This window comes from Geotrypetes seraphini, chromosome 5 (genome assembly GCF_902459505.1).
Source record: "Geotrypetes seraphini chromosome 5, aGeoSer1.1, whole genome shotgun sequence".
NCBI lineage: Eukaryota > Metazoa > Chordata > Amphibia > Gymnophiona > Dermophiidae > Geotrypetes > Geotrypetes seraphini.
Genome location: NC_047088.1, coordinates 114,728,496 through 114,753,471, shown reverse-complemented (window position 1 = coordinate 114,753,471; position 24,976 = coordinate 114,728,496). Strand labels below are relative to the sequence as shown.

The 24,976-nt window shown below is 39.1% G+C and overlaps 1 protein-coding gene across 1 annotated transcript in view; it reads left to right on the top strand.

The window, feature by feature from the left end:
* FTCD (formimidoyltransferase cyclodeaminase) overlaps positions 1–24,976 on the top strand; it is a 291,968-nt gene that overhangs the window by 116,851 nt on the left and 150,141 nt on the right. The window contains exon 8 of the mRNA XM_033947252.1: positions 264–325. Within this exon, the coding sequence (XP_033803143.1) occupies positions 264–325 (62 nt within the window). The remainder of the gene's footprint in view (positions 1–263; positions 326–24,976) is intronic.

Here is a 24,976-nt window from a genome sequence, read left to right as displayed (position 1 = left end):
CACGTACATTAGATAGATTGTGAGCTCACCGGGACAGACAAGGAAAAATCCTTGAGTACATGAATAAATTCATGTAAACCATTCTGAGCTCCCCTGAGAGAGTGGTATAGAAAATTGAATAAATAAATAAACACTAGCCAATGAGCAGTAGGTATAGTATAATTGCTTTGCTACAGTACATACATAATACTGTACAGAACTTTGTAGTTTTATGTGAGGCTTGTGTAGATGCTTTGTTCTCAAACGTTATCTTGTGTTTTTAGGTTATCAGCCGACTTGGACTAGATTCCCTGGATCCCTTTAATCCCAAGGAACACATTATCGAGTAAGGAATTTTTCCTATTGTAGTTTTCTTACTTTTTGCGCAAGAATTCTCTGAATATTAAAATGCGTATTTTCTTTGAAAACTTGTGATATGACTTCACAAGTAACGAAATGTTCAAACTCATCAAAGTTCCTGGGTACTTTTTACCTATGGTCTTTGCGCTATTTCAAAGTGCAAATATACACATAAAAAGTTCCTTGCACCTATTGTTTATTTTCTTGTGGGTAAATTAAAACAGCATAAGTGGTTTTGAAAACACAATAGTTTTCAAAAGGGTGGTAAAATGTGGATTTTACCACACTTTGATTTACCATGGGAATCGTCAATCTGCAGTAGCTCAGTACTGCAGGTTGCTGACTCCCTAGGTCGGTGTCTTGCAAACTTATGGAAGCCAAAGCACACTAAACCCTGTGCCACAACTCGAGGACATCCAGAAATGTGGATGTTAATGCGATGATGACACATGCACGTTGACCTCCACACATGCATAAGGTCCATTCAGTTGGGGCCCTGAGCCGCCAGTGGGGAGTTGGTGTAAGAGGAGAGGCGTGTAGAGTAGGAGAGATGACGGCGCTGGCTGACTGCCTACAGAATGTGCCTCTTGCTGTGAGAGGCACATCCTGTAGGCAGTCAGCTGGTGCCAACACCTCCCCTCCTCACTGGTATCTTGCGGGCACACCAAGAATCTTGCGTGCCATTGGACACAGCCCTAGGAAAATGAATATTGCTAATTTTGAGCCAAATCACAAACAGCAGCATAGTGCTGCCCGATTCACAATTCGAATCGATTCACCGATTCATATCGATTTACCCCACCAAAAAATCGGCCTCCCGATTCATTGACTGACCTTCCCCACTCGCCCTCTAAAGCAGGAGCGGCAGCACTGCCTTTTGCTGGCCTGCCTCTTCTGCTTTAGAGGGCGAGTGGGGAGGGTCAATTGGGATGTGGCTTACCCGCTGCTGTGCTCTCCGTCTTCCCCCTGGCCTCCAGAATCAATCTCCCTAACTTCAGCAGCCTGCAATAAGATCGCTGGCGCTAGCGATCTTTGCAAGCTGCTGAACGGCTTCGGAGCGTCTTCTCTTTGCTGCGGTCCCGCCCCTTCTCTGATGGCAGGAAAATCGAATCGAATTGAAAAATCAATTCAGTAGGCTGAATCGAATCGAATCGAAAGTTTTTTTCCTGAATCGGGCAGCACTACAGCAGCATTCTACCAACCCAGGAGCACTGGGCCTCAAAGTAGGGGGGGTCAATGCTCCAGGGCCACGTTTTAAAGGGGCAGGTGCTTGCTGAAGCTGCCCCATCCCTCCACAATGAAAAAAGCACTCTGAGGCCTAGAATACCTCCTCAATCACACCTGCAAAACTACCCTCTAGATCACAATGTCCCCCCACGCCAAGCTTACTGTCAACTTCCCTAATGTCTAGTTGGGTTAAACAGCAGTAATCCCCAGTTGCTTCTGCCCTTTTAGGCGCTGGCAATTTCTTTCAGTAGTCTTGTGGTACTACCACTAGCGGGTCACATTTCTATATCGAAACATGATCTCTAGCAGTAGTACCAAGAGACAATCACTTAGGGTCGTTGCCACCAATTTGAACCTTGCACCAGCAAAAACAGAAACAACTGTGGATTGTTCCTGCTTGACCCCAGTAGACCCCAGAAATGTTGATGGGAGTCCTGGGTTACATGGTTTGAGGGGCTTTTAATGATCAAGGGGGGGCTTCTCATCGGGGGTGGTTGGGGTGGGGGGTGGCTGCCTATGCTGTTTTGTCACTCACTTGGAGTAGGGTGGTGAGGGGAGGGACAGCTTTGGTGAATATTGACTCTTTTAAGATGTGGTCTGGGAGAACCAGGCAGTAAAATAACCTCAGTTTTTGTTGGGGTTACCTTACTGACTATAACACAGCATGCACACAGTGGAATCGCTGTAGCTGCATTATCGTATTTACCAATAACAATGAGCTGCTTTATATGCAACTACATACATTTGCATGTTTTGCATCTCATTACTATGTACCAAGGGGTAACCTAAATGAGTGTTCTTCAACCGCCGGTCCGCAAACCAGTGCTGGTCTGCAGAAAATTCCTGCCGGTCTGCGTAGAGCCGGCAAGATCGACGCAGTTGGGTGTATAGCAATGGTGGTGTTGGCAGTGCCGGATTAAAAGGCAAAAAGAAAGACAGAAGCCCCAGGACTTTTCCTCTTGCCTGCATCGCTATAGGCTTTGCCGATCTTGATCTCGCCCACCTCTGAAGTGACTTCCTATTTTTGAGGGGCAGAGCTTATAGTGAACAGCAATGCAGACAAGAGGAAAGGTCCTGCAGCTTCTGTCTTTGTTCATGCCGTCTGATTTAGCAGGACCACAATTGAAGGTAGGGTAGGTTTGGTCTTTGTTATTGCTGCCAGGGGCAGGCCCAGGAGGCACGTGCCTAAGGCCTGAAATTGTTAAGGGGGTCCCAGTGCCGGCGTTAGTGGGGAGCAAACAGGGCAGCTGCCCTGAGCCCTGTGGTCTGAATTTTTCTTCCCCTTCCCTCTATCTCCCTCGCTTCCTGATCTGCTACTTTTCAGCAGGATCCCGACACGGCAGCCATTCTCACACCCTGCCGTTGGCTGCCCTAAAGCTTTCCCTCTGTGGCGATCTGCCCTGTTTGAAATCAGAAGTTGCGGCAGAGAGAAAACTTCAGGGCAGCCGCCGGCAGCTTATGAGAATGGCTGCCGTGTCGGAGCCCTGCAAGACAAGATTCTGAACTGAAATTTAATAGCTGATATCTCAACAAAAAGGTTCACGCTAGAGCTAGAGAGAAACAGCAGCAGAGTGGCAGGAGGAGACCCTTCGAAAAACTTTTTTTTTTTTTTAAATAAATCTTTATTGATTTTCAAATTTTGACAGTGCAATACAATTAATTGAACATAAACACTACATAAAACACACTATTAAAAACACAATTAATACATAAAACAATCATTTCTCCCCTCCTCAATTATTAATACAAGAAGATGTACTATGTTATTTCAATATTACAATTAATTAAATTTTAATAATCAAAATACATTTCCCTCCCCCCACCCCCACCCCTGAATGTATAAGGAAATCTAATAAAAAGAAGGATACATGACAATTAATGCGATGCAACAAATGTAGTCAATGGGTTCCACACCTTATTAAATGTATTACTCAACCCTAAACATTCCGCATTCATTATAAGTGGTACATTTTTTAAAAAAAAATACCAATAAAGATGATTGAACTAAAAAAAATAAAAATAAGTGGTACAAACATTTGCCCACCAAAATGTGTAATTCAGTCTGTCATAGCTCTTCCAATTATGTGTAACCATTTGAATAGCTATTCCCATCATGATCAAAAATAGACGGCTTTTATATTTATCCAGAGAAGGCTTAACGTTTAAAAGTGTACCACAAATTATGGCTTCATAAGTTAATGGAATTGTTGAATCAAGAATAAGATTAATTTATCCCCAAATTGACTTCCAGAAATTAAGTATCAATGGACAAAAATATAACAGATGATCCAAAGTCCCTATATCACTATGGCAATGCCAGCATCTATTAGACTTAGTTTTTGTAAACGAACTGGGGTCCAAAAAATCCTATGTAATAAAAATAACCAAGTTTGTCTCATAGATGCTGACGCTGTACATTTCAACCTTGCAGTCCAAATTCGTGGCCATCGAGATACAGAAATATACTGTTTTATCTCGATGCTCCAAATGTCTCTAAGACTATTTTTTGGCTTCTTATTCAAAAATTTAGAAATTAATTTGTACCACTAAATCCTACTAAATGTCCTACTAAATCCGCCTGGTAGCAAAGGATCTGCAAGCTATAATAAGTTTTTAAGTTTTTCCATTCAGGGAACCCACTCTGAATAGCCTGCTTCAACTGCAACCACTATAATGTTGAGACAAGCAGCTTCCCATTAGATATAACATCATCCAATGTCCGAATACCTGCCTGCATCCAATTCTTCCAGGAGATCCCAGAACCGCCTACTTAAATCTTGGAGTTTAACCATAAGGACTGAAAAGTAGATTTCATTATAGGAATATCTGTTAATTTATCAATAAATTTAATTGTTTTCCATGTGTTCAATATTATAATGTTGTCCTTAGCATATCTAGGTATTCTGATACTTAATACATGAGATAGTCGCATAGGGGACATAATTTTCCATTCTAGGTACAGCCAATCTGGGAGATGCTCCATGAGCTCGTGGAGGATCCAATACATTCCTTGGCGCATTATATAGACCTGATGGTACCTATAAAAGTTGGGGAAATTTATCCCGCCCTCCGCAATTGGCTTTTGTAAAGATACTAAAGCAGGGGTGTCCAACCTTTTGGCTTCCCTGGGCTGCACTGGCCGAAAAAATGTTTCTGGGGCTGCGCAAATGCTGCAGCAAGACAGAGGAGGGAGCCGGCAAGACTGTAAACACCCGGGGGCATCAGAGGAAAACACTGCATCACCCTTGACTCGGGCTGCACAAAATATTTCACGGTGCCGCAGGTTGGACACCCCTGTACTAAAGCAATTCTAGCATTTTTACCCAGCCAAATAAATTTAGTAAGAATACTATTCAGTTTCTTATAGAAGGACCCTTGAAAATAAACTGGTAACATACCCATTTAGTACAAACTACAGGCAAAACCATCATTTTTACTGTCTGAACTCTCCCTCACCAAGATATATGTAATGGGTTCCAATGCTCACACATTTCTGAGACCTTTAGCAATAAGGATTTTTCATTTACTTGCATCGTCTCTTCCAACGTCTTCTGAATCCAAATGCCTAAATAGTTTATATCTCCTTCCTTCCAAAGGAAAGGGAACGTGTCAAATAATCCTTTAGAACAGTGAACGTTTAAAGGAAGAACCTCAGATTTACTTGACTTTGGGAGGGCCAATTGAACATTCTTTGCTACCAGTGCGAATGCATAAACAACCATTTGTTTCACTGATCTTCTTTTCAGCTTTTCAGATTTGTTTTTAACCCTTGGGGAGCTTTAATCTGTGCCCTCATTTTTTTTTTTTTTTAATTTCTTTATTCTTTTTCAAACTTACATCAAGTGCACAAAAAGAACAACATGAAATACTATCATATAACATTTGAACATCATACATTATATTCTTAATATGTAAATTAATTAAAAATCCTCCCCCCTCCCATCTTTCTATACAATCATTAAAACTATCATATTCCTTCAAAATTTCAATTTCGCTACATCTTATCTTCCAATCCCCCCCACCCCCCTATGTATATTATCAAAGATACATTCACTACAAAAATCAACCATCGGTCTCCATATCTTTAAAAATTTTTTATAACTTCCTTTCTGTATTGCAATTGCTCTTTCAATCTTGTAAATATGACACAGGGAATTCCACCAAAACGTATAATTGAGATTACTATAATTTTTCCAGTTGTTAGTAATATGTTGCATAGCAACACCTGTCATTATCATCAAAAGCTTAATTGACTTTTTTTCCTCATAGACATACCAAACAGAACAGTATCATATGATATTTCCACATGATTTTCCAATAAGCAATTTATTTGAGACCAAATTGAATTCCAAAAATTCCTAATGCAGGGGCAATAAAAAATTAGATGATCCAATGTCCCCACTTCTAGATTACAGTGCCAGCATCTATTAGATTTAGAGCTATCCAACTTTTGTAAACGAACTGGGGTCCAAAAAGCTCTATGTAATAAAAAGAACCAAGTTTGTCTCATATATGCTGACACTGTACATCTCATTCTCCAAGACCAAATTCATGGCCATTGAGAAGCAGAAATATTATGCTTAATCTCAATACTCCAAATGTCTCTCAGACCAGTTTTTGGCTTTTTATTTAAAAATCCAGATAATAATTTATACCACTGTGCGGCTAGGTGTCCCATGAAATCAGCCTGGAAACATAGGAACTCCAAACTATATTGAGTATTAAGAGTTTTCCATTCAGGGAACCCCACCTGAATAGCCTGCTTCAGCTGCAACCATTTAAAACTTTGTGATTTATCAAGACCAAATCTAATTTGCAACTGTGAAAAGTCAAGCAGTTTACCATTTAAAATAACATCATTTAAAGTTCTTATACCTGCTATAATCCATTGTTTCCATAAGATTTGAGCTCCGCCAATTCGAATCTTGGAGTTTATCCATAAAGATTGATTTGTTGATTTGCTTATTGGAATAGATGTTAGATTACTAATGTATCTCAAAGTTTTCCATGTATTAATCAAAATTCTGTTCTGTTTATATCTTCTAGGCATTTTTATACTAACAACATGAACTAAATGTAAAGGAAACATTAGACACCACTCCAAATATAACCAATCTGGAGCATTATCATAGAGTTCTGGGAGGATCCAATACATACCCTGGCTTAAAATAAAGGCTTGATGGTACCTATAAAAATTTGGAAATTTAACCCCTCCCTCCTCAATTGGCTTTTGTAGAGATACTAGAGCAATTCTAGGTCTTTTACCCAGCCAAATAAATTTCGTAAGAATACCGTTAAGTTTTTTATAAAATGACCCCTGAAAAAATATTGGTATCATACTCATTTGGTAACAAACTACAGGCAGAATCATCATTTTAATTGTTTGCACTCTCCCTCACCATGAAAGATGTAACGGATTCCAATGCTCACATACTTCTGTTGGACTAAACCAGTATCTCATATAAACCCTAATGAGACTATAAACTAAAAATAAAACAAAAGAAAGCAAAGCAGCAAATGATACTAAAACAACTAAACACTTTCCATATCATTGTATTTTCCCCCACTTTTTCATCTCAAAAACTGAGAGATACTCAGAATATTCCCTGTTTGTTGCTGTAGTTCCATCATATTTTTCACCGATCACTTGGGCTCTTCCAGCACTGCTGCTACATAGCATTATGAAGACGGATTGCCAGGAACCATTCTCCAAGTAAGAAGCACAATGTAAAGTTTTTCTTTGTAGATTCCTAAGAATTTTCCTATATGGCCCTAAATAAATCCTCAGCGTTTTTATTAAAAACATGGCACACTCATACCATATAGCGCATTTAGAACAAGATGATATAATAGAATCTGCACAGAAAGAAATTCTCTAATTTACATATCTTTCTCCATCTTCTTTCCAAGTAATCCAAATAGAATGTTAACTAATATTACTGTGTGTTTGAGGACAGTTAATTCAGTTGAATTCAAAAAGGATTCCATTTCTCCAAACATAAAATATAAACACATCTTAACTTTATCTTTTTACTTCCTTTTTTCTTCTTTTCTTTTCAATCCTTCAAATAAAAAAGTACAAGTCCATTGGAACTTTTTATCTTCATCTTATAATATCATCAAATGCTCACAATCATCTAAAAAGTCTTTCAATTTGTCAGGACAATCAAAATTCATGTTTGAGTACGTCCCTCCACTAATCACCCGGTAAGATCTCTTTTTTAGGAAACCCTGTAGCCAGTTTCTTACTCTTCCCGTAATTCCTATTCCGTATAGGCAGTGTAGCATTATTTCGTGATCAACCAGATCGTAAGCGCTGCTGAAGTCTAGTTGTAAAATCAGAACACTTGTTCCTTTTCCTGTGCGTGCGCTGAAGGAAAGTGGAGAGAGAGTGGGCAGAGGACGCTGAAGGGAAATAGGGAAGAGAGAGTGATGAGAAGACACTGATTTATAAATTGACAATTGTACAGAATATTGTTTCTTTTTATACTTTAATATAAGTTCAATATAAAACAATTCAAGGCTTGTGTGGATGGAATCAGGTGGTTTGCGGGGATGGGGACCGAGCTTCCAGGGATTAGTCCAATAAAATGGTATTTTCTTATTTCTCATTATTTGTTTTATTTTTATTTGTTAATTTGTAAAGTGGTGATTGTTATGTATCAGTTTTTTCAAATTTACATCTACAGTCTTTATATTTTGCACAGTATTAGAGGACATGTGTTATTGTTTTTGTGGTGTTGCATTGTATGCAGAGTCTGGTTTCTTGGCGGTTCAGTTTAACTTTTGTCTACATATTTCTATTTTTAGTTTGTGATTATTCCATATTGGGCGAGGGTGTATCTATGTTCTGTGTGTATGAAAAGAACATAGTTTTTAGTTGGCATTGACTGCAGGATCAATTGACTGTGTGGGATCTGGCTTGTTTAGTTTTACAATGTATGTGTTGGTGTTCTAGTGCTCACTGCAGTATTTAAGATGCTGCCTTTTCCTAGGTACACTCTTGTTGTGCAATATGTGGATTGTTACTAAAAATCATATTTTTCATATAGATGGGGAGGGGTGTCAAAAAATGATGGGCCCCGGATGTCACATATGCTAGGTACACCACTGGCTAAATTTAATGCATGCCTTTGTATGTTAGGCCATCAATCGGATGGCTCATTTTAATATTAATGACCTCATCCTAACACTAATGAGGTCATTTGCATGGCAGAGTCAGAGAATGTATGAATGTATGGAAAAACACACAGTGAGACATTTAGAACATCGGGTCAGAAAATTAGGTCATCACTAAACCAGCCAAACTGGCTTAGCGATGATCATTAGATAATTATCAGACAATTTTGAGCATCCAGCCCCTGGTTGCTTAAATATGCTGTCCTTCAAGGGTGGGAGGTAGGGGGGAGGTAGAAGGCAATAGAGTTTGGTTTTGGTTTGTAAGGGGTCAAGGGAGGTTGGGAAGGGATGTTAAAGAAGGGCATGTTGAACATAAGAACATAGAATTGCTGCTGCTGGGTCAGACCAGTGGTCCATCATGCCCAGCAGTCCGCTCACGCGGCGGCCCTCTGGTCAAAGACCAGCGCCCTAACTGAGACTATCCCTACCAGTGCATGTTCTTGTTCAGCTTGTCTAACTTTATCTTGAATCCCTGGAGGGTGTTTTCTCCTATGACAGACTCCGGAAGAGCGTTCCGGTTTTCTACCGCTCTCTGGGTGAAGAAGAACTTCCTTATGTTTGTATAGAATCTATCCCCTTTTAACTTTAGAGAGTGCCCTCTCGTTCTCCCTACCTTGGAGAGGGTGAACAACCTGTCCTTATCTACTAAGTCTATTCTCACTAATTGTATTCTATATTCACTGATGGTTCAGTGACATCTTCGCCATTTGTATTCTGGAATTCGCTGGTTGTCCAGCCCTCTTGTGTTTCTCACTAATTGTACTCTGTAATCACTGACTGTTCAGTGACATCTTCCCTATTTGTATTCTGTAATTCACTGATTGTCCAGCTCTCTTCACTGTAAACCGCTTAGAAGTTGCAAGATTGTAGCGGTATAGAAAAAATAAAGTTATTATTATTATAGTCTGTTATTGAGAGGGACATGGGGGAAGCCACTGCTTGCCCTGGATCAGTAGCATGGAATGTTGCTACTCTTTGTTTCTTAAACTTTTTATTCTTAAATTAAACAAAGCTGATCTGGGTCCGATTCTATTCAACTTATTCATAAGAGATATGACGCAAGGACTTAGGGGAAAGGTATCGCTGTTCGCCGACGACACCAAACTTTGCAACATAGTAGGCAGAAGCTTATTACCTGATAATATGACACACGATCTACTGCTGCTGGAACAATGGTCAACTACTTGGCAGCTTGGCTTCAATGCTAAAAAATGCAAGGTAATGCACCTGGGAAAGAGAAACCCGCGTAGAACTTATGTACTAAATGGTGAAACCTTGATTAGGACCACAGCGGAACGCGATCTAGGAGTGATCATTAGCGAGGACATGAAGGTTGCCAATCAAGTGGAGAAGGCTTCCTCCAGAGCAAGACAAATGATGGGGTGTATCCGCAGAGGTTTCGTCAGCAGGAGACCTGAAGTTATGATGCCGTTGTACAGAGCCATGGTGAGGCCTCACTTAGAGTACTGCGTTCAGTTTTGGAGACCTCACTACCGAAAGGACGTGCTGAGAATCGAGTCGGTACAGCGAACAGCCACCAGGATGGTCTTGGGGCTCAAGGATCTCACGTATGAAGAAAGACTAGAGAAATTGCGGATGTACTCACTTGAGGAAAGAAGGGAACGGGGAGATATGATTGAAACGTATAAGTATATCACGGGGCACATCGAGTCAGAAGATGATATCTTCCGGCTCATGGGACCCTCAACCACCAGAGGGCATCCGCTAAAAATCAGGGGAGGGAAGTTTCATGGCGATTTCAGGAAGTATTTCTTCACCGAGAGAGTTGTGGATCATTGGAACAGACTCCCACTCCAGGTGATAAAGGCCAGCAGCGTGACGGATTTTAAGAGAAAATGGGATACTCACGTGGGATCTTTAAGGGAGTAAACTCAGGGGGGGGAGGATACTTGGAATGGGCAGACTTGGTGGGCTATAGCCCTTTTCTGCCGCTTTTTTCTATGTTTCTATGTTTCATATTCAATTGAACAAGAGAAGAGGTCCATTTTTCTAGAGCACTAGCAAACATATGCAGTGCTGTACAGAGTCACAATCTAATCAATCAAGATAGACAAATAGAATGTCAGGGTAGGGGTTACGGTTAGCAGAAGATGGTTAAGCTGCTGGCTAGGTGATGAGCTGAGGGCAGTAGGGAGTAAGGTCATGGGGTGAAGATAATCTCAAAAATGTGGATTTTCAGCCTACTTTTGAACAAGGGAAAGGGTGTGATGCACAGACTCAGGTCATCTGTTCCAGGCATAAGGGGCATCGAGATGAAAGGAACAAAGTCTGGAATTTGCAGTGGAGAAGAAGGGTACAGATAAAAACAACTTATCTGAGGTATGGAGTTCTCGGTGAGATGTATAAAGAGAGACAAAGGAGGAGAGATGCCGAGGGAAGACAGAAATGCTGGACCATGGTAGGAGGAACCCAATGGACAGAAACCGCTTGAGGAAGTATTTGCAGAAGACAGGAGTGCACAAAAAAGAGAAACTAGTACCAACTTGATGAAAAAAGAAGATCACAATGGGGTGAAACCCCCAAAGGCAGTGTCTTCAATGTTCAATCATTGCACTTGGTGAACACTCCAATTATTCAAAATATCGAATGATACAAAAAATTAATGTGTACTCATCTTAAAGGGCTGATCTTCTTTTTACAACTTGCGTGGTTCTGAGCACTGCTAACTAGATTAAGTTTTGACTGTTTGGATTCAAGCATAGAGTAGGTGTTTTCATATTTGTATCTATTTCACGCATCACCCACATGGTTACTTCTTATTCCAGATTCATATTTTGAACACAATATAAAGACATATATACATTTCCCAAAGCTAATATATTTCAGTCAATAAATCCTTTTTTTTACCTTTGTTGTCTGAGATTTATTTTTCCATCAAGTTGGTACTAGTTTCTCTTATTTGTGCATTCCTGTCTTCTGCAAATACTTCCTCAAGCGGTTTCTGTCCATTGGGTTCCTCCTACCATGCTTGGCAAAAGGGACTCTGGCTACCTTCAGAGGAAGTCCTCAGCTGACATAGCTTGAGCATCCTCATCAGCTGGAGTATTTATATTTTATATTTACATTAGAAGATCTGGCAGAGACCCATTTATAAAGTATGTATAGTATTCTTCCCAATTAATATTTCCAAATTAATAGTGTCATTGCTTATTTGTAAATGGGTCTCTACCAGAGCCTTTAATTCAGTAGCATAATTAAATAACCAGTCATGTAGTGAGGGTGAGAGGTGACTGTGGCGGTGACATCTCCCCCCTGCCCCTCCTGCCATGTACGTGTGCACCCTTTCCCTACCCCATACCTTTATTTAACTTCCCTGGCGTGAGCAGCATTGTCAACTTGCTGCCCTTGTTGGCTGTCCCTCTGACATCACTTCTAGGTGCAAGTGACTTCAGAGGGACAGCCGAAGCTGGTGCGAGCAGCAGATTGGACTTACTCCTCACACCGGCAAAGAGATAGAGGTACGGTGGGGAGGGGAGAGGGGAGGGGGAAGTGAAGGTGCACCTGCAGTGGGTGGAGGAGTGGGAAGGAAGTGGGAGGACAGAGAGGAGGAGGGGTGCTGGCACCCTCACCAAGACGGTGCCCAGGGCAGATTGCTCCCCACTACGCCACTGGAAATAACTACTTCTAAAGCTTATGGGGACTGACGGGAATGGAAGAAATTACTTGTGGGGATGGGCGGGGACTTATTCGATTCCAGTGGGGGTGGGAACAAGTTTGATTCCAGCGGGGACGGGTTTGATTTCTGTCCCTGCACAACTCTAACTGGAGCTGGATCAAAGGCTTTGCTAAAATCTAAATATACGACACATGATGTTTTCCTTCGATCCAACTGTCCAGTCACTCAGTCAAAGAAATTAATCTGATTTGCCTAGTAAAACCATGCTGCTTTGAGTCTTGCAATCCAATGAGTTCCAGAAACTTCACTGTTCTCTGTTTTAGAAGTATTTCCATATTTTTACATAACACAGATGTCAGACTAACTGTCTGTAGTTCCCAACTCCCTCCTTACTTCTGGTTTTGTGAAGAGGGACCATATCTACCTTTCTCCAGCCCTCTGGGATCACTCAGGGAATCATTGAAAAGGTTACTGTAAACAGCAGAGCTGCTGGAACTTCCCTGAGTTATGTTTAAGGTAACAGAAGATTGATTGAAGTAGGAAAATCTGTATCTTGGAATTTGGTGAAAGTCCTGATTCTTTGTGACCTTGCTGGATTGAGGCCTGGATTTTATAATGAAGTCAAATATACACTGCGTGCTATTCTACGAGTAAGCCAGAATGGAAAAATTACCATAGGCCTTATTGGAAGCGCAACTGAAGCAGCAGCTGCAGTTTCATTGAATTGTGCTGGTACAATATGAGCAAACAAACCAAAACTGCAGACTTGTACACGGTGCAGGCAAATTTTATTTTGACAATATGAGCAAAACCAAGCTTTGCAGTAATACAGATGAACAGTGCCGCTAGGCAAAAATCAAACAAGCATACAAAGAACTCTCAGGAAAAGTCCAAAGTTTATGTTTTTATACAGAACTACAAAAAGACACAAAGACAACCCCCCCACCCTCCCCCCTGCATTAAAATCAGGCCCAGTCTAGAAAGAACTCCAGCCCTCCAAATAAGCCACCAATTGCCAACTAGTGGCACCCTTCCTACGCTGCCGCTCCTTCAGTCCTGTATTCGGCTTGGCTGCTGTTTGTTTCTCTTGTGATTTGTTCACCCAATAAACATACAATTAAAAAAAAAAAAAAAGCTTTGCAAAAATCTCCAGAAGTACAGCAGAGCTCTCTGGCTCAGGTATTCCACATGCTGCAGGGACCTATGTCCCAGGTGACTCTGCCATGCTTTGTGTTGCCTAAAATGACCCCAGAGGATGAGAACTGGTGGTTATGGATTGTTTCTATTGTATAGAGAAGAAGAGAAGCCTTTAACAAACTCCTTGTTCTTGCTGAAGCTTTCTACTGTTTGATAGTGCTTGTGAGAAGCCTCAGTATGACAACTATTATTATCTAAATAGCGGTGATATTTAAACTATCTAGATTGTTAACCAACTAAAGTTAGGGGATCAATTTGCTAAATTTTTCACTCCATAGACATCTTAGCAAAGAACAAGGTTATGTTCCTGGGAATGGTGTTGGATAGGTATCTCATCTTGAGACTACATTTCAACAAAATAATGTCTGAGGCATTTTACATAATCCAGGTACTGTATCATTTGTGGCTGATATTGAATACTAGTGATTTCTATACCGTGTTAAACGTAGCAATTAAGCCTAGCTTAGACTATGACAATATTATCTTATAGGGTGTACCAGCTTAAGCCTGTACACTTGACCATGAATAGTGGTGTGTGACAATCTTAAGTATCTTGAGGTTTGACCATATTACCCCAGCATTAATATTCTACTGGTTGCCTATTAACTATAGACTTAAATATAATGTCTTGTTTTTAAGCAGGTTTACAGTTTGACTGCAGAGCGTTTAATAATATGCCTGATAATGCTTAAACCACCTATACACTTCATGTGGATTTTCCAAATACTTATGTTTTGCTTTCTTTGGATGTGAGTAGAAATAAAGTAACTAGGGAGTTAGCTTTTTCCTATTATGCACCACTGCTGTGGAATGCACTGCCCAGTCAGTTAAGGAGAGTGCAAGATTTGCAGGAATAACAAAATTCCTGCAAATGAAAACCAACTTATTCAGGTTGCCCTTTTCTGTCTCTTAGTATAAGATTGTATAATGTTACTCATCAGATTGATAGGCTCATAGATGATATGAGAGGAGAAATGTGGCAACTTATCTGTACATCAATAGGTAGGAAGATGTTAAGTTTATTTTGTGTGCTATGTATTTCTTTATTTGTGTGCTCATATTACTTATGCATGTTTAATTGTAACTCGCCATGAACCTTGGCAATTTGAGGAGGAATGTATCCTTCAATAAATGCATAAAGAAAGAAATGTGAAAGATGGAGAAGGGATCAGAAAAATAAAGAGAAGAAAGATAGGAAATGAAGTGGGATCTTGGAGATGGAAATATCAGGGATCTTGCCATGCCAGGTACTTGCGTCCTGGATTTTACATTGTTGGGAATAGGATACAGGGCTTGATGGACCTTTGGTCTGTCCCAGTATGGCAACTCTTATGTTCTTATGAAGAAATCATAGAAGAGTGTGAAGAGATGAAATGAGCATTAGCCATAAGAAAGAAGGGAGATTCGCAGTGGTGTAGTAAGAGTGAGCGGTGCCCGGGGCGATGGAGCCCCCTTTCTGCCCTCTTCCCCCCGCTGCTGCACGCACACCCCTTTCCCTTTCCCTGTACCTTTTTAACTTCTCTGGCATGAGCCCTTTGATGTCACTTCCTAGGTGTGGGTCCCAGATGTGCCGTTAGAGAGAACGCCGATGCCGACGTGGGCAGCAACCCCATGCTGGGGAAGTAACAAAGGCACAGAGGAAGGCAAGGGGCATGTGCGCATAGCAAGGAGAGGAGAGGTGCTGTGCCCTTAGGAAGACCACGCCTGGGGCAGACCACCCCCCTTACTATGCCACTGGAGATTCTTTTTCAGGGAGGAGAGATCATGGACCAGAAGAGGGTGGGATAGAGAATCCATTCACATACTCCTCCAGACCCTGATCTCTTCTCTCACATCCTATATCCTCGCTGATCCTCTTAATTCCATGTACAGCTTGATTCCCTCATGCTGTACCACTCTTATCCCTTCATTTACACCCCACATCTCTATCCTCACTCCCCTCTCTATGCCTTTCAGTCCTTCCTCTATGTCCCATTCAGACACCTACTTTCTTCTCATACTGTCTCTCATCGCCTTCTGACCCACAAGGATCTTAACTTGAAGTTAGGAAGAAGACAATAGCAGTACAGTGCTTTGGGTCGCACCCACATCCTCTTCTGCTGGAAGTTGAAGTGTCACAGTTTGAAACATGCAACAGTAGCATGCTCCACACAGTTAACATCAGGAAACACATATCTAGCAATCAGAGGAAGAGGATGTGATCTGAAATTCCATACTGCTACTATCCTATTCCTTCAAGTTTAGATAATTGTATGTAAGAAGAGACAGTGGCAACCCCTGGTACACAGCAGAACTTAAACTCATGAAACAACAATTAAGATCGCTTGAACGAAAATGGAGAAAAGATAAATCATTGTGTAATTTAGAACTATTCAAAGACCATTCTAAATTTTATAAATCAAAAATAAATCAAGCCAAAACAAAATTTTATTCAGGACTGATTCAGAAAGCTAATAACTCTTCTACTCTTTATCGAATACTAAACTCTATTACATACTCTATTAAAAAAACAAAAAATCAAGAAAATGATCTTCACCTCTCTGCCCAGGAATTAGCTAACTTTTTTATCGAGAAAATTGATAAAATCAGATCCACTTTTAGTTTAAATTCTTCCAATCCAGTGCAAATAGATTCCAGTGTATATTCTTCCAAATGCTCTACTTTCAACATTCCTAACCTAACAGAGATAAAATCTATTGTTAACTCAATTAATATTAAAAGTTCCTCTAACGACTTAGTTCCTCCTTTTTTTCTTAAGAAATTTTTCACAATCTTCAGTCCAGAAATTCTTACTTTGGTCAGTGAAAGTCTAAAGCTAGGTATCGTTCCCAAATCTTGGAAACACTCTATCATCTATCCCATTGTTAAAAATCATAAAGCTAGTTTAGAAGACATGTCAAACTATAGACCTATTGCCAACTTACCATTTCTGTCCAAATTAACCGAGAAGATAGTTTTTAATCAGATCTCTGACTTCATCGAAAAAACAAACATTCTTCACCCAAACCAAACAGGCTTTAGGCAACACCACTCAACTGAACATTCACTAATAGGCATGTCTACAATAATTCATTATTTTCTAGATCATCATCAATCTGTTCTGTTAATTTCATTAGATCTTTCATCAGCTTTTGACACTATCGATCATGCACTATTACTACACAGACTTCAATCAATAGGAATTACAGACCAAGTGCTTTCTTGGTTTCAATCATATTTTTCGGATCGCTCCTCATCAGTTTGTTTCAATAACTCGACTTCTAATGTTTCTACTACTGTAAATGGCGTCCCACAAGGTTCCATACTGTCTCCGCTTTTATTTAATATATTTCTCGCACCATTATTAACTCTATGCCAATCTATCGGTTTCAATGTCTTCGCTTACGCTGACGACATTCAACTTCTGCACCCTATTGATATCGATAATCCATCAAACACTTCAGAGATAAATGCGAAATTAGAGAAGATTCATACTTGGTTAGATACTAATAGACTCGCCCTAAATATCAATAAATCCAATGTACTACTATTTCCTTGGAAAGACAATCCTAAACTCAAATTCCCGATTACTATCAAAGATCATCCACTTCAAGAAGTAATTAATATTAAAATATTAGGAGTTATCTTTGACCACAAACTTTCCTTTCATAACCATATTAGCTATGTTATAACATCATCTTTTTTTAGGCTTCGCCAAATTCGATCTGTAGCACAGTTCCTCAATAACAATTCCCTTAATATTCTCATCCACTCACTCATTATCTCAAAGATAGATTACTGTAACGCTTTGTTCAAAGGCATAGCCCAAAAGGAAATTAAACGCTTACAGATAATACAAAACACTGCCGTTAAGCTTATCTTCAAAGCAAAAAAATTTGATCACGTAACTCCACTCCTTAAGGAAGCTCATTGGCTTCCCGTTGCTCATAGAATCATCTATAAACTTAGCCTACTTACTTTCAAATCTTTATCTTTTAAAACTCCAGCCTTTATCTATAAACTTCTAATCCCATACATAACGAATAGGACTCTCAGATCAACTGATCAACATCTATTAACAATTCCATCTCTTAAAATTATAAATACACGACGTCAATACATTTTCTCTGTTACCGCTCCACAAACCTGGAATTCATTGCCTTACTATCTAAGACAAGAATCTAACCTAGAAAAATTTAAAAGTAATCTGAAATCTTTTTTATTTATTGATGCTTTTATAAGTCAACAATAATTTCACGTTAAAATAACTTCAAGAATAGGTTTTCCCCCCAACCTTATGTACTTTCCCTAAATGTTTTACCCCTCTTTTTATGAAAATGTAACTTCATTCCCTCCTTTACCATAATTGTTTCTAGTAATGTTAAATAAGTTTTGTCTGTTTTGTCCACATTCTTAATCTGTATTATTTTAATTTGTAATTTTACTTTGTACATCGCTTTGAAATAAGATAAAGCGATTAATCAAATCCAAATAAACTTGAAACTTGAAACTTGAAACTTGATACCAAGGGGGGGGGAGCTGTCTGCCCTGGGTGCATGCTCCAAGGGGGTGCACAGCTGGCCGGGTCCAGAATCTCCCGCACTGCTCTAAACGGCACCTCAGCATGGCTGCCGTACTTATTCTGGTTTTCTTGGGGTTGGGGAGGTTTTGCAGCAGGTACTTATTCTGGAGCAGAGTTGGCAGCTGCACTGAAGTGCAGGAAGGTCCCGCGATGATTGCGTCTACTGCCTCTGCTCTGGAAGAGGTAAGTGACATCGGAGAGGGGTGGACCAGCAGCCGCAGTCATCATGGGACCTTGCTGCAACTCCCTGTGTTTGCCAGCCCACCCCCCTCCAACATCACTTACCTTTTCCAGAGCAGAGGCAGCAAAAGCAGTCATTGCGGGACCTTGCTGATTTGGATGGGGAGAGAATGGAGCATAGCAGGGTGGTGGAAAGAGAAAAAGGGTGTCAGGGTGGTATGGAAACGTGGTGAAGGGTAAGAAGGGGTCAGGGTAGTATGGAAGTGTGGAGGGTGAGAAAGAGGGCATATGCTGATGGAATTGGTGTGCAGGGAAAGGGGAAAGAGACATAAGGGGGAAGAATACTGCATGGAATTGGGTTGGAGGGAAAGAAAGGGGGCAGTTGCTGATGGAAGTGGGGGGAAGGGAGAGGAGAGAGTGAAATGCCAGACCATGGGGGTGTGGGAGAGGGAAGAAGAGGAGAGGAGAGAGATGCCAGCCCATTGGAGGAGGGAAGAAAAGAAGATGGATGCCAGCCCAATGGGAGTGAAGGGAGAAATGGTAGGGGGAGGCATAAAGTTTCTGGAACGGGAATAGAAGGAGAGAAGATGCCATATAGAAGGGGCAGAGAGAGGGTAGATAGTGGATGAAAGGAAGAGATTGACAAGAAGATGAGGAAAGAAACCAGAGAAGACAAGGTAGAAAAAAATTATATATATATTTTTTTTGCTTTAGGGGAGATGCATCGCTGTTTCTGTGGTGGTGCATTGTATGCAGAGTCCAGCTTCTTTGTACTTCAATTTAACCTTTGTCTATGTATTTCTATTTTACCTCCCCTTTTACAAAACTGTAAAGTGTTTTTTAGCATTGGCCGTGGTGGTAACAGAGGTAATTCAAAAAGAGTAAAGATTAACTAGTAATCATAAGATCCACAAAAAAGTTAATCCAGAGAGCAATTATAGAGTTGATATTAGTCAAATCATTAATATAAAATTTATTAATTAAGTGAAGGAAAAGATCTCAGAGTTGCCACTCCTAGGATCATAATAATATCTACTCACTTCTACTCACCTCACCTCCAGGCTGCACGAAGAATTTGTTTTACTGTTTTAATGATTTTTTATCTGTTTTAAGTTATATTCATTGCTTTTTACTTTACTTTGTAGTCTATCTGTTCTCCTCTCCTCTGCCGCCGCAAAGCGGCGGCCCGCTGGACTCCACCCCCAATCAGGTTTGCGCATGTGCTACTTAATAGGATCCTTAGCGGCGCATGCCGATTAGTTCGCTCCTTCGTTCGCCTCCCAAGGGCGCCCTCATTAACCTCCATTCCAACACTTTTTCAATGCCTTTTATATCCAATTTTATGCGAGCTACTTACATACTTTTGGCATTTCTTTTTCTCTTTTCACACTCCCTAAATATATTCATTAAGATAAATGCTAGCATGGACTTGAACCACCAAAACATCCCAGTTCAATTAAATAATAGACCTACCATTTATAGATCCCCTAGATCAGCACCTTGCACACTTTTACCAATAACTACCCTTACCTCTCAATTAAACGACTCAGTACCAAATACTACTTTATCACTTCAAACATTCAATACTTCTAAATCTTTGAATCTAAGATTAGGCTTAATCAACTCAAGATCCCTTAAAACCAAATACCACCTTTTAAAAGATGCCATTCTCCAACAAAACTTACACATCCTTTGTATCACCGAAACCTGGCTCTCCGAAGGTGAGGAAGCCTACCTTTCCTTTTGTTGCCCCCCTAATTATGATTTTATATGGAACCACCGTCATAACCGTAAAGGTGGAGGATTAGCCATAATTTTTCTAAAAAACTTAATTAAACCTCAAGATCAATCCATCAATAACTCTATAATTGAATATCTTAAAAATTAACCTAAAACAAAAAATTGATCTTCTCTTATTATACATCCCCCCTCCAATTGAATACTCAAAATTAACACTATTCCATAACCTGCTTTTCGACTTCTGTTCAACTGCCAATTGCCCAATCATAATGGGAGATTTCAATATTCATTTCGATAATTTTAATAACCCAAATACCTCAGACACTATAAAGCTTTTCAAAGACTTAAATCTGAAAACATTACGTAATCCATGAACCCACGCACTAAGCTCAACACATACTAGATATGATCTTGATACCTACTTCTCAATCAATCTCCCAATCAGCTCCGAATATTCTTTCAGTTCCATGGTCTGATCATAATCTGATCTCTGTAAACTTTTATCTTACAGAACTTTTTACCCCAAATCTTCATTCTGAAATTAAAACATTTTCATACAGAGACTTTTCCAAATTGGAGAACTCTGATATTACACCATATTTCAGTCCTTCCATAAACATTCAAAAATTTAAAACCATTGAAGAACAACTTCAATTCTGGAACTCAACCCTAGAATCCATTGTAAATACCAAAATACCGTTAATTACTAAAACAGTATCCACTCGAAAATATAATAACCCATGGTATTCTAAAGAACTATCTCAACTAAAAACACAACTTCGTGCCTCAGAAAGGAAGTGGCGTTCCTCTAAAACTCCTATTAACCTCCAAAGATTTAAAGATAATGCTATTCATTATAAAAATAAAATTATCCAGGCGAAAAAATCCTATTACAATAATAAGATTCAAAAAGCAAAAAACACTTCGGTCTTATTTAATATTTTAAAATCTTTTAATCCAGATAAAAAAAAGAATCTATCTACTCAAAAATCTACCCTAACAGCACAAGAACTAGCTGATTATTTCTGCCAAAAGATCATTATGATTAGACAAAACTTCAAAAATAATACAACAATCTCACCTGCATTGGAAAATTCAAACACAAATACTTTCATTCCAACAGCCAAATGTACTAATTTCAGAATACCATCCTTAAAGGAACTTGAAGGACATCTAAAATCAATCAATCTAAAAGGCTCTCCTTTAGAATTTTTTCCACCGTTCTATTTAAAGAAATTTTTTCATTACTTCGGTCCTTTTATTCTTTCCCTTATCCAAAACAGTTTTTCTTCTGTAACCGTCCCCATCTCGTGGAAAACCTCTATCGTTACTCCAATTATAAAAAACTTCAAAACCAGTCAAGACGACATATCCAACTACCGCCCCATTTCCAATCTACCTTTCTTAATGAAACTCTCCGAAAAACTTGTCTTTGAACAACTTTCAGAATTCATCGAATTATCCAATGCACTACATCCTAACCAAACCGGCTTTCGCAAACATCACAGCACGGAACATTCTATGATCGGCCTCATAACAAATATCCACTATTATTTCGACCACCACAAATCCGTAGCTCTCTTTTCTTTAGACCTATCCGCTGCATTCGACACAATTGATCACGGACTCCTACTTAATCGAATGCAATCATTAGGCATAGAAGGCCAAATTCTTAATTGGTTAACTTCTTTTCTATCAGACCGTACTTCTAGAGTTAAATTTAATGACGTTTATTCTGCAAATTTCACCTCATCATATGGAGTACCACAAGGGTCAATACTATCTCCTCTTCTATTCAATATTTTTTTATCCCCTCTTATTACTATCTCACAGTCACTAGGTTTTACAGCCTTTTCCTACGCAGATGACATTCAACTCATGCACCCTCTCAACCCAGAAAACGCGGAAGAAATAAAAATTATCAATGACAAACTAGAACTAATAAAAAACTGGCTAAGCAATAATAAACTAGCCCTGAATACTCAAAAATCAAAAACAATGCTTTTACTTGGAAAGGAAACATAACTTCAAAAACACCATTCATATTAGACAATACTCCTCTTGAATCTGTACCCCAATTGAAAATTCTTGGAGTAATAATTGATGTAGATCTTTCATTTCATAGCCATATTAGTGAAATAGTTAAATCTTGCTTTTACAGACTACGGCTTCTTCGTTCAATTTCCTCCTTTTTAGATCCCAAATCAATTAATATTCTAGTTCATTCTCTAATCATCTCAAAATTAGACTACTGTAATTCCCTTTTAATCAACATAACCCAGAAAGAAAAGAGACGGCTCCAAATTATCCAAAACACTGCAATTAAACTAATTCACAAAGCAAAAAAATATGATCATGTTACCCCATTATTTATTAAATCACATTGGCTTCCCATCTCTCATCGAATCACTTTCAAAGTTATATTTCTGGTTTATAAAACATTAATCTTTAACGAACCCCAATTTATATCAAAAATGATTGTCCCATACAACTCCTCTCGCTCTCTAAGATCATCCTCATCGAACTTGCTTTCAATCCCCTCGTTGAGAATTATCGGCACAAGACGAAATGATATGTTCTCTGTGGTGGCCCCTTCATTGTGGAACTCCCTTCCAAATTTTATTAAAAACGAAAAAGACATTATTTCTTTTAAAAAAATTTTAAAAACATATTTATTTCAAGACGCATTTGATTTATGACAGATCTATTCTAAATTATTGCATTCTTCTAATAATTAATAAAATTTCTACCTTACCTCACCCCATTTTTACCTAATGTGTTTTCCTTTTTATGTAAATTTTAACAAATATCATAATTGTAACTTTTCCCCTCCTTCCTACTCATTCGTGTCTGTCCAAATTGTCTGTCTATTGTCTAGCCCATTTAAACTATATGTATTACCACAATCTGTTGGTTTTTAAACTGTACATCGCTTAGATATTGTAATAAGCGATTCATCAAATGTAATTAAACTTGAAACTTGAAACTTGAATAGTGGCGTGGATATCTTTCATAGATCATAAAAACCTTCACTCATATTGTATAGTGGTTTGACTAATTACGTCAACGTGATAATTGAAACTAAAACTCTCTACATCTTATTTAATAAAAAAGTACTTGAATAAAAACTATAAATAAAGTGACAAGCGCAATCCACAGGTTAAAGTGACTGATGCATTGGTTGAATATATAAACTTTAAAGTGGCTGGTGCTACGACTGGCCTATTAAAGTGACTAATGCTATAAAGAACCTAATTAAGGTGGCTAATGCTTTCTGCTACAAACTGTGCAAAAAAGGCTAATGCTGGCTAGATACTTTCCTAATTATAAACTCTACAGTTGAAAAAGTGACTAGTGCAAAAAGCTAACATAACCATGCTGATAAACAGTGCAATAAGCTCAATTAAAGTTCTTAATTGCTTGTATTGAAAGTGTTATCCAAAAAACCCTGATGAAGCCGCATGATAGCGGCGAAACGGGTCCCGTCGGATAAATTAAGATACACAGCGTTACACCGGCATTTAAATCTTTTTGCCGTTTTCTATCTTTAAAAGATAAGTGCCATTTTTGGCTTATACTGTTAGGCTGACTATCATATCAGCTTTTTGACTGTTATTTGCCTCTATAGTTTTGGTTAGCTATTCTAGCAGCCTTCCATTTGATAAACCATATTTTTTGCCATTTGCAAAAGCTCAATTTATATTTGTTACTTTTGATTCAATATAAGATTTGTGGCAGTTTAAATCACTACCTAATTCTCAGTTAGTGAGTGTTTTGAAGTGTTTATCAATACACTTTAATTGAGCTTATTGCACTGTTTATCAGCATGGTTATGTTAGCTTTTTGCACTAGTCACTTTTTCAACTGTAGAGTTTATAATTAGGAAAGTATCTAGCCAGCATTAGCCTTTTTTGCACAGTTTGTAGCAGAAAGCATTAGCCACCTTAATTAGGTTCTTTATAGCATTAGTCACTTTAATAGGCCAGTCGTAGCACCAGCCACTTTAAAGTTTATATATTCAACCAATGCATCAGTCACTTTAACCTGTGGATTGCGCTTGTCACTTTATTTATAGTTTTTATTCAAGTACTTTTTTATTAAATAAGATGTAGAGAGTTTTAGTTTCGATTATCACGTTGACGTAATTAGTCAAACCACTATACAATGTGAGTGAAGGTTTTTATGATCTATGAAAGATATCCACGCCACTATTCCATATTGGATTATATTATTATGATCCTAGGAGTGGCAACTCTGAGATCTTTTCCTTCACTTAATTAATAAATTTTATATTAATGATTTGACTAATATCAACTCTATAATTGCTCTCTGGATTAACTTTTTCGTGGTGGTAACAGCTCTGATGCTCAGAATTCTATGAGCGTCAGAGCTATTACCACCGTGGCTAAAAACCACACTTCAGTTTTGCAAAAGGGGGAGGAGTTAGTTTGTGAATACATATTCCATACTAGGTGAAGGTGTTTTCTGTGTTCTGTGTGTTCGAAAGACATGGTTTTCTGTTAGGATTGACTATGCAGGATTGATCTGTACTAGTCTGGCTTGTTTAGTTTTACAATGGGTGTATTGATGTACTGCTCACTGCAGTGTTGTAAGATGCTGCCTTTTCCTAGGTACACTTTTGTGTGATGTGTGGATTGCTGCTAAAAATCATGTTTTTCATACAGATGGGGGCGGGGTGGCGGTGTCAAAAAATGATGGGCTCCTGGTGTCACATATGCTAGGTATGCCACTGAGAAGGGAAAAGCTGTGTTACTACTTGTCTGCTTCCTCTTCATTCTTGCTCTTGGACTCCCATAGCTATTCAATGGGGTCAGGCCATAGAATCCTGGAAGACCAGGGGTCTGGTTAGGAGCACTGAATAGGAGAGGGCACTTATGACATTTGTCTTCTCTTTC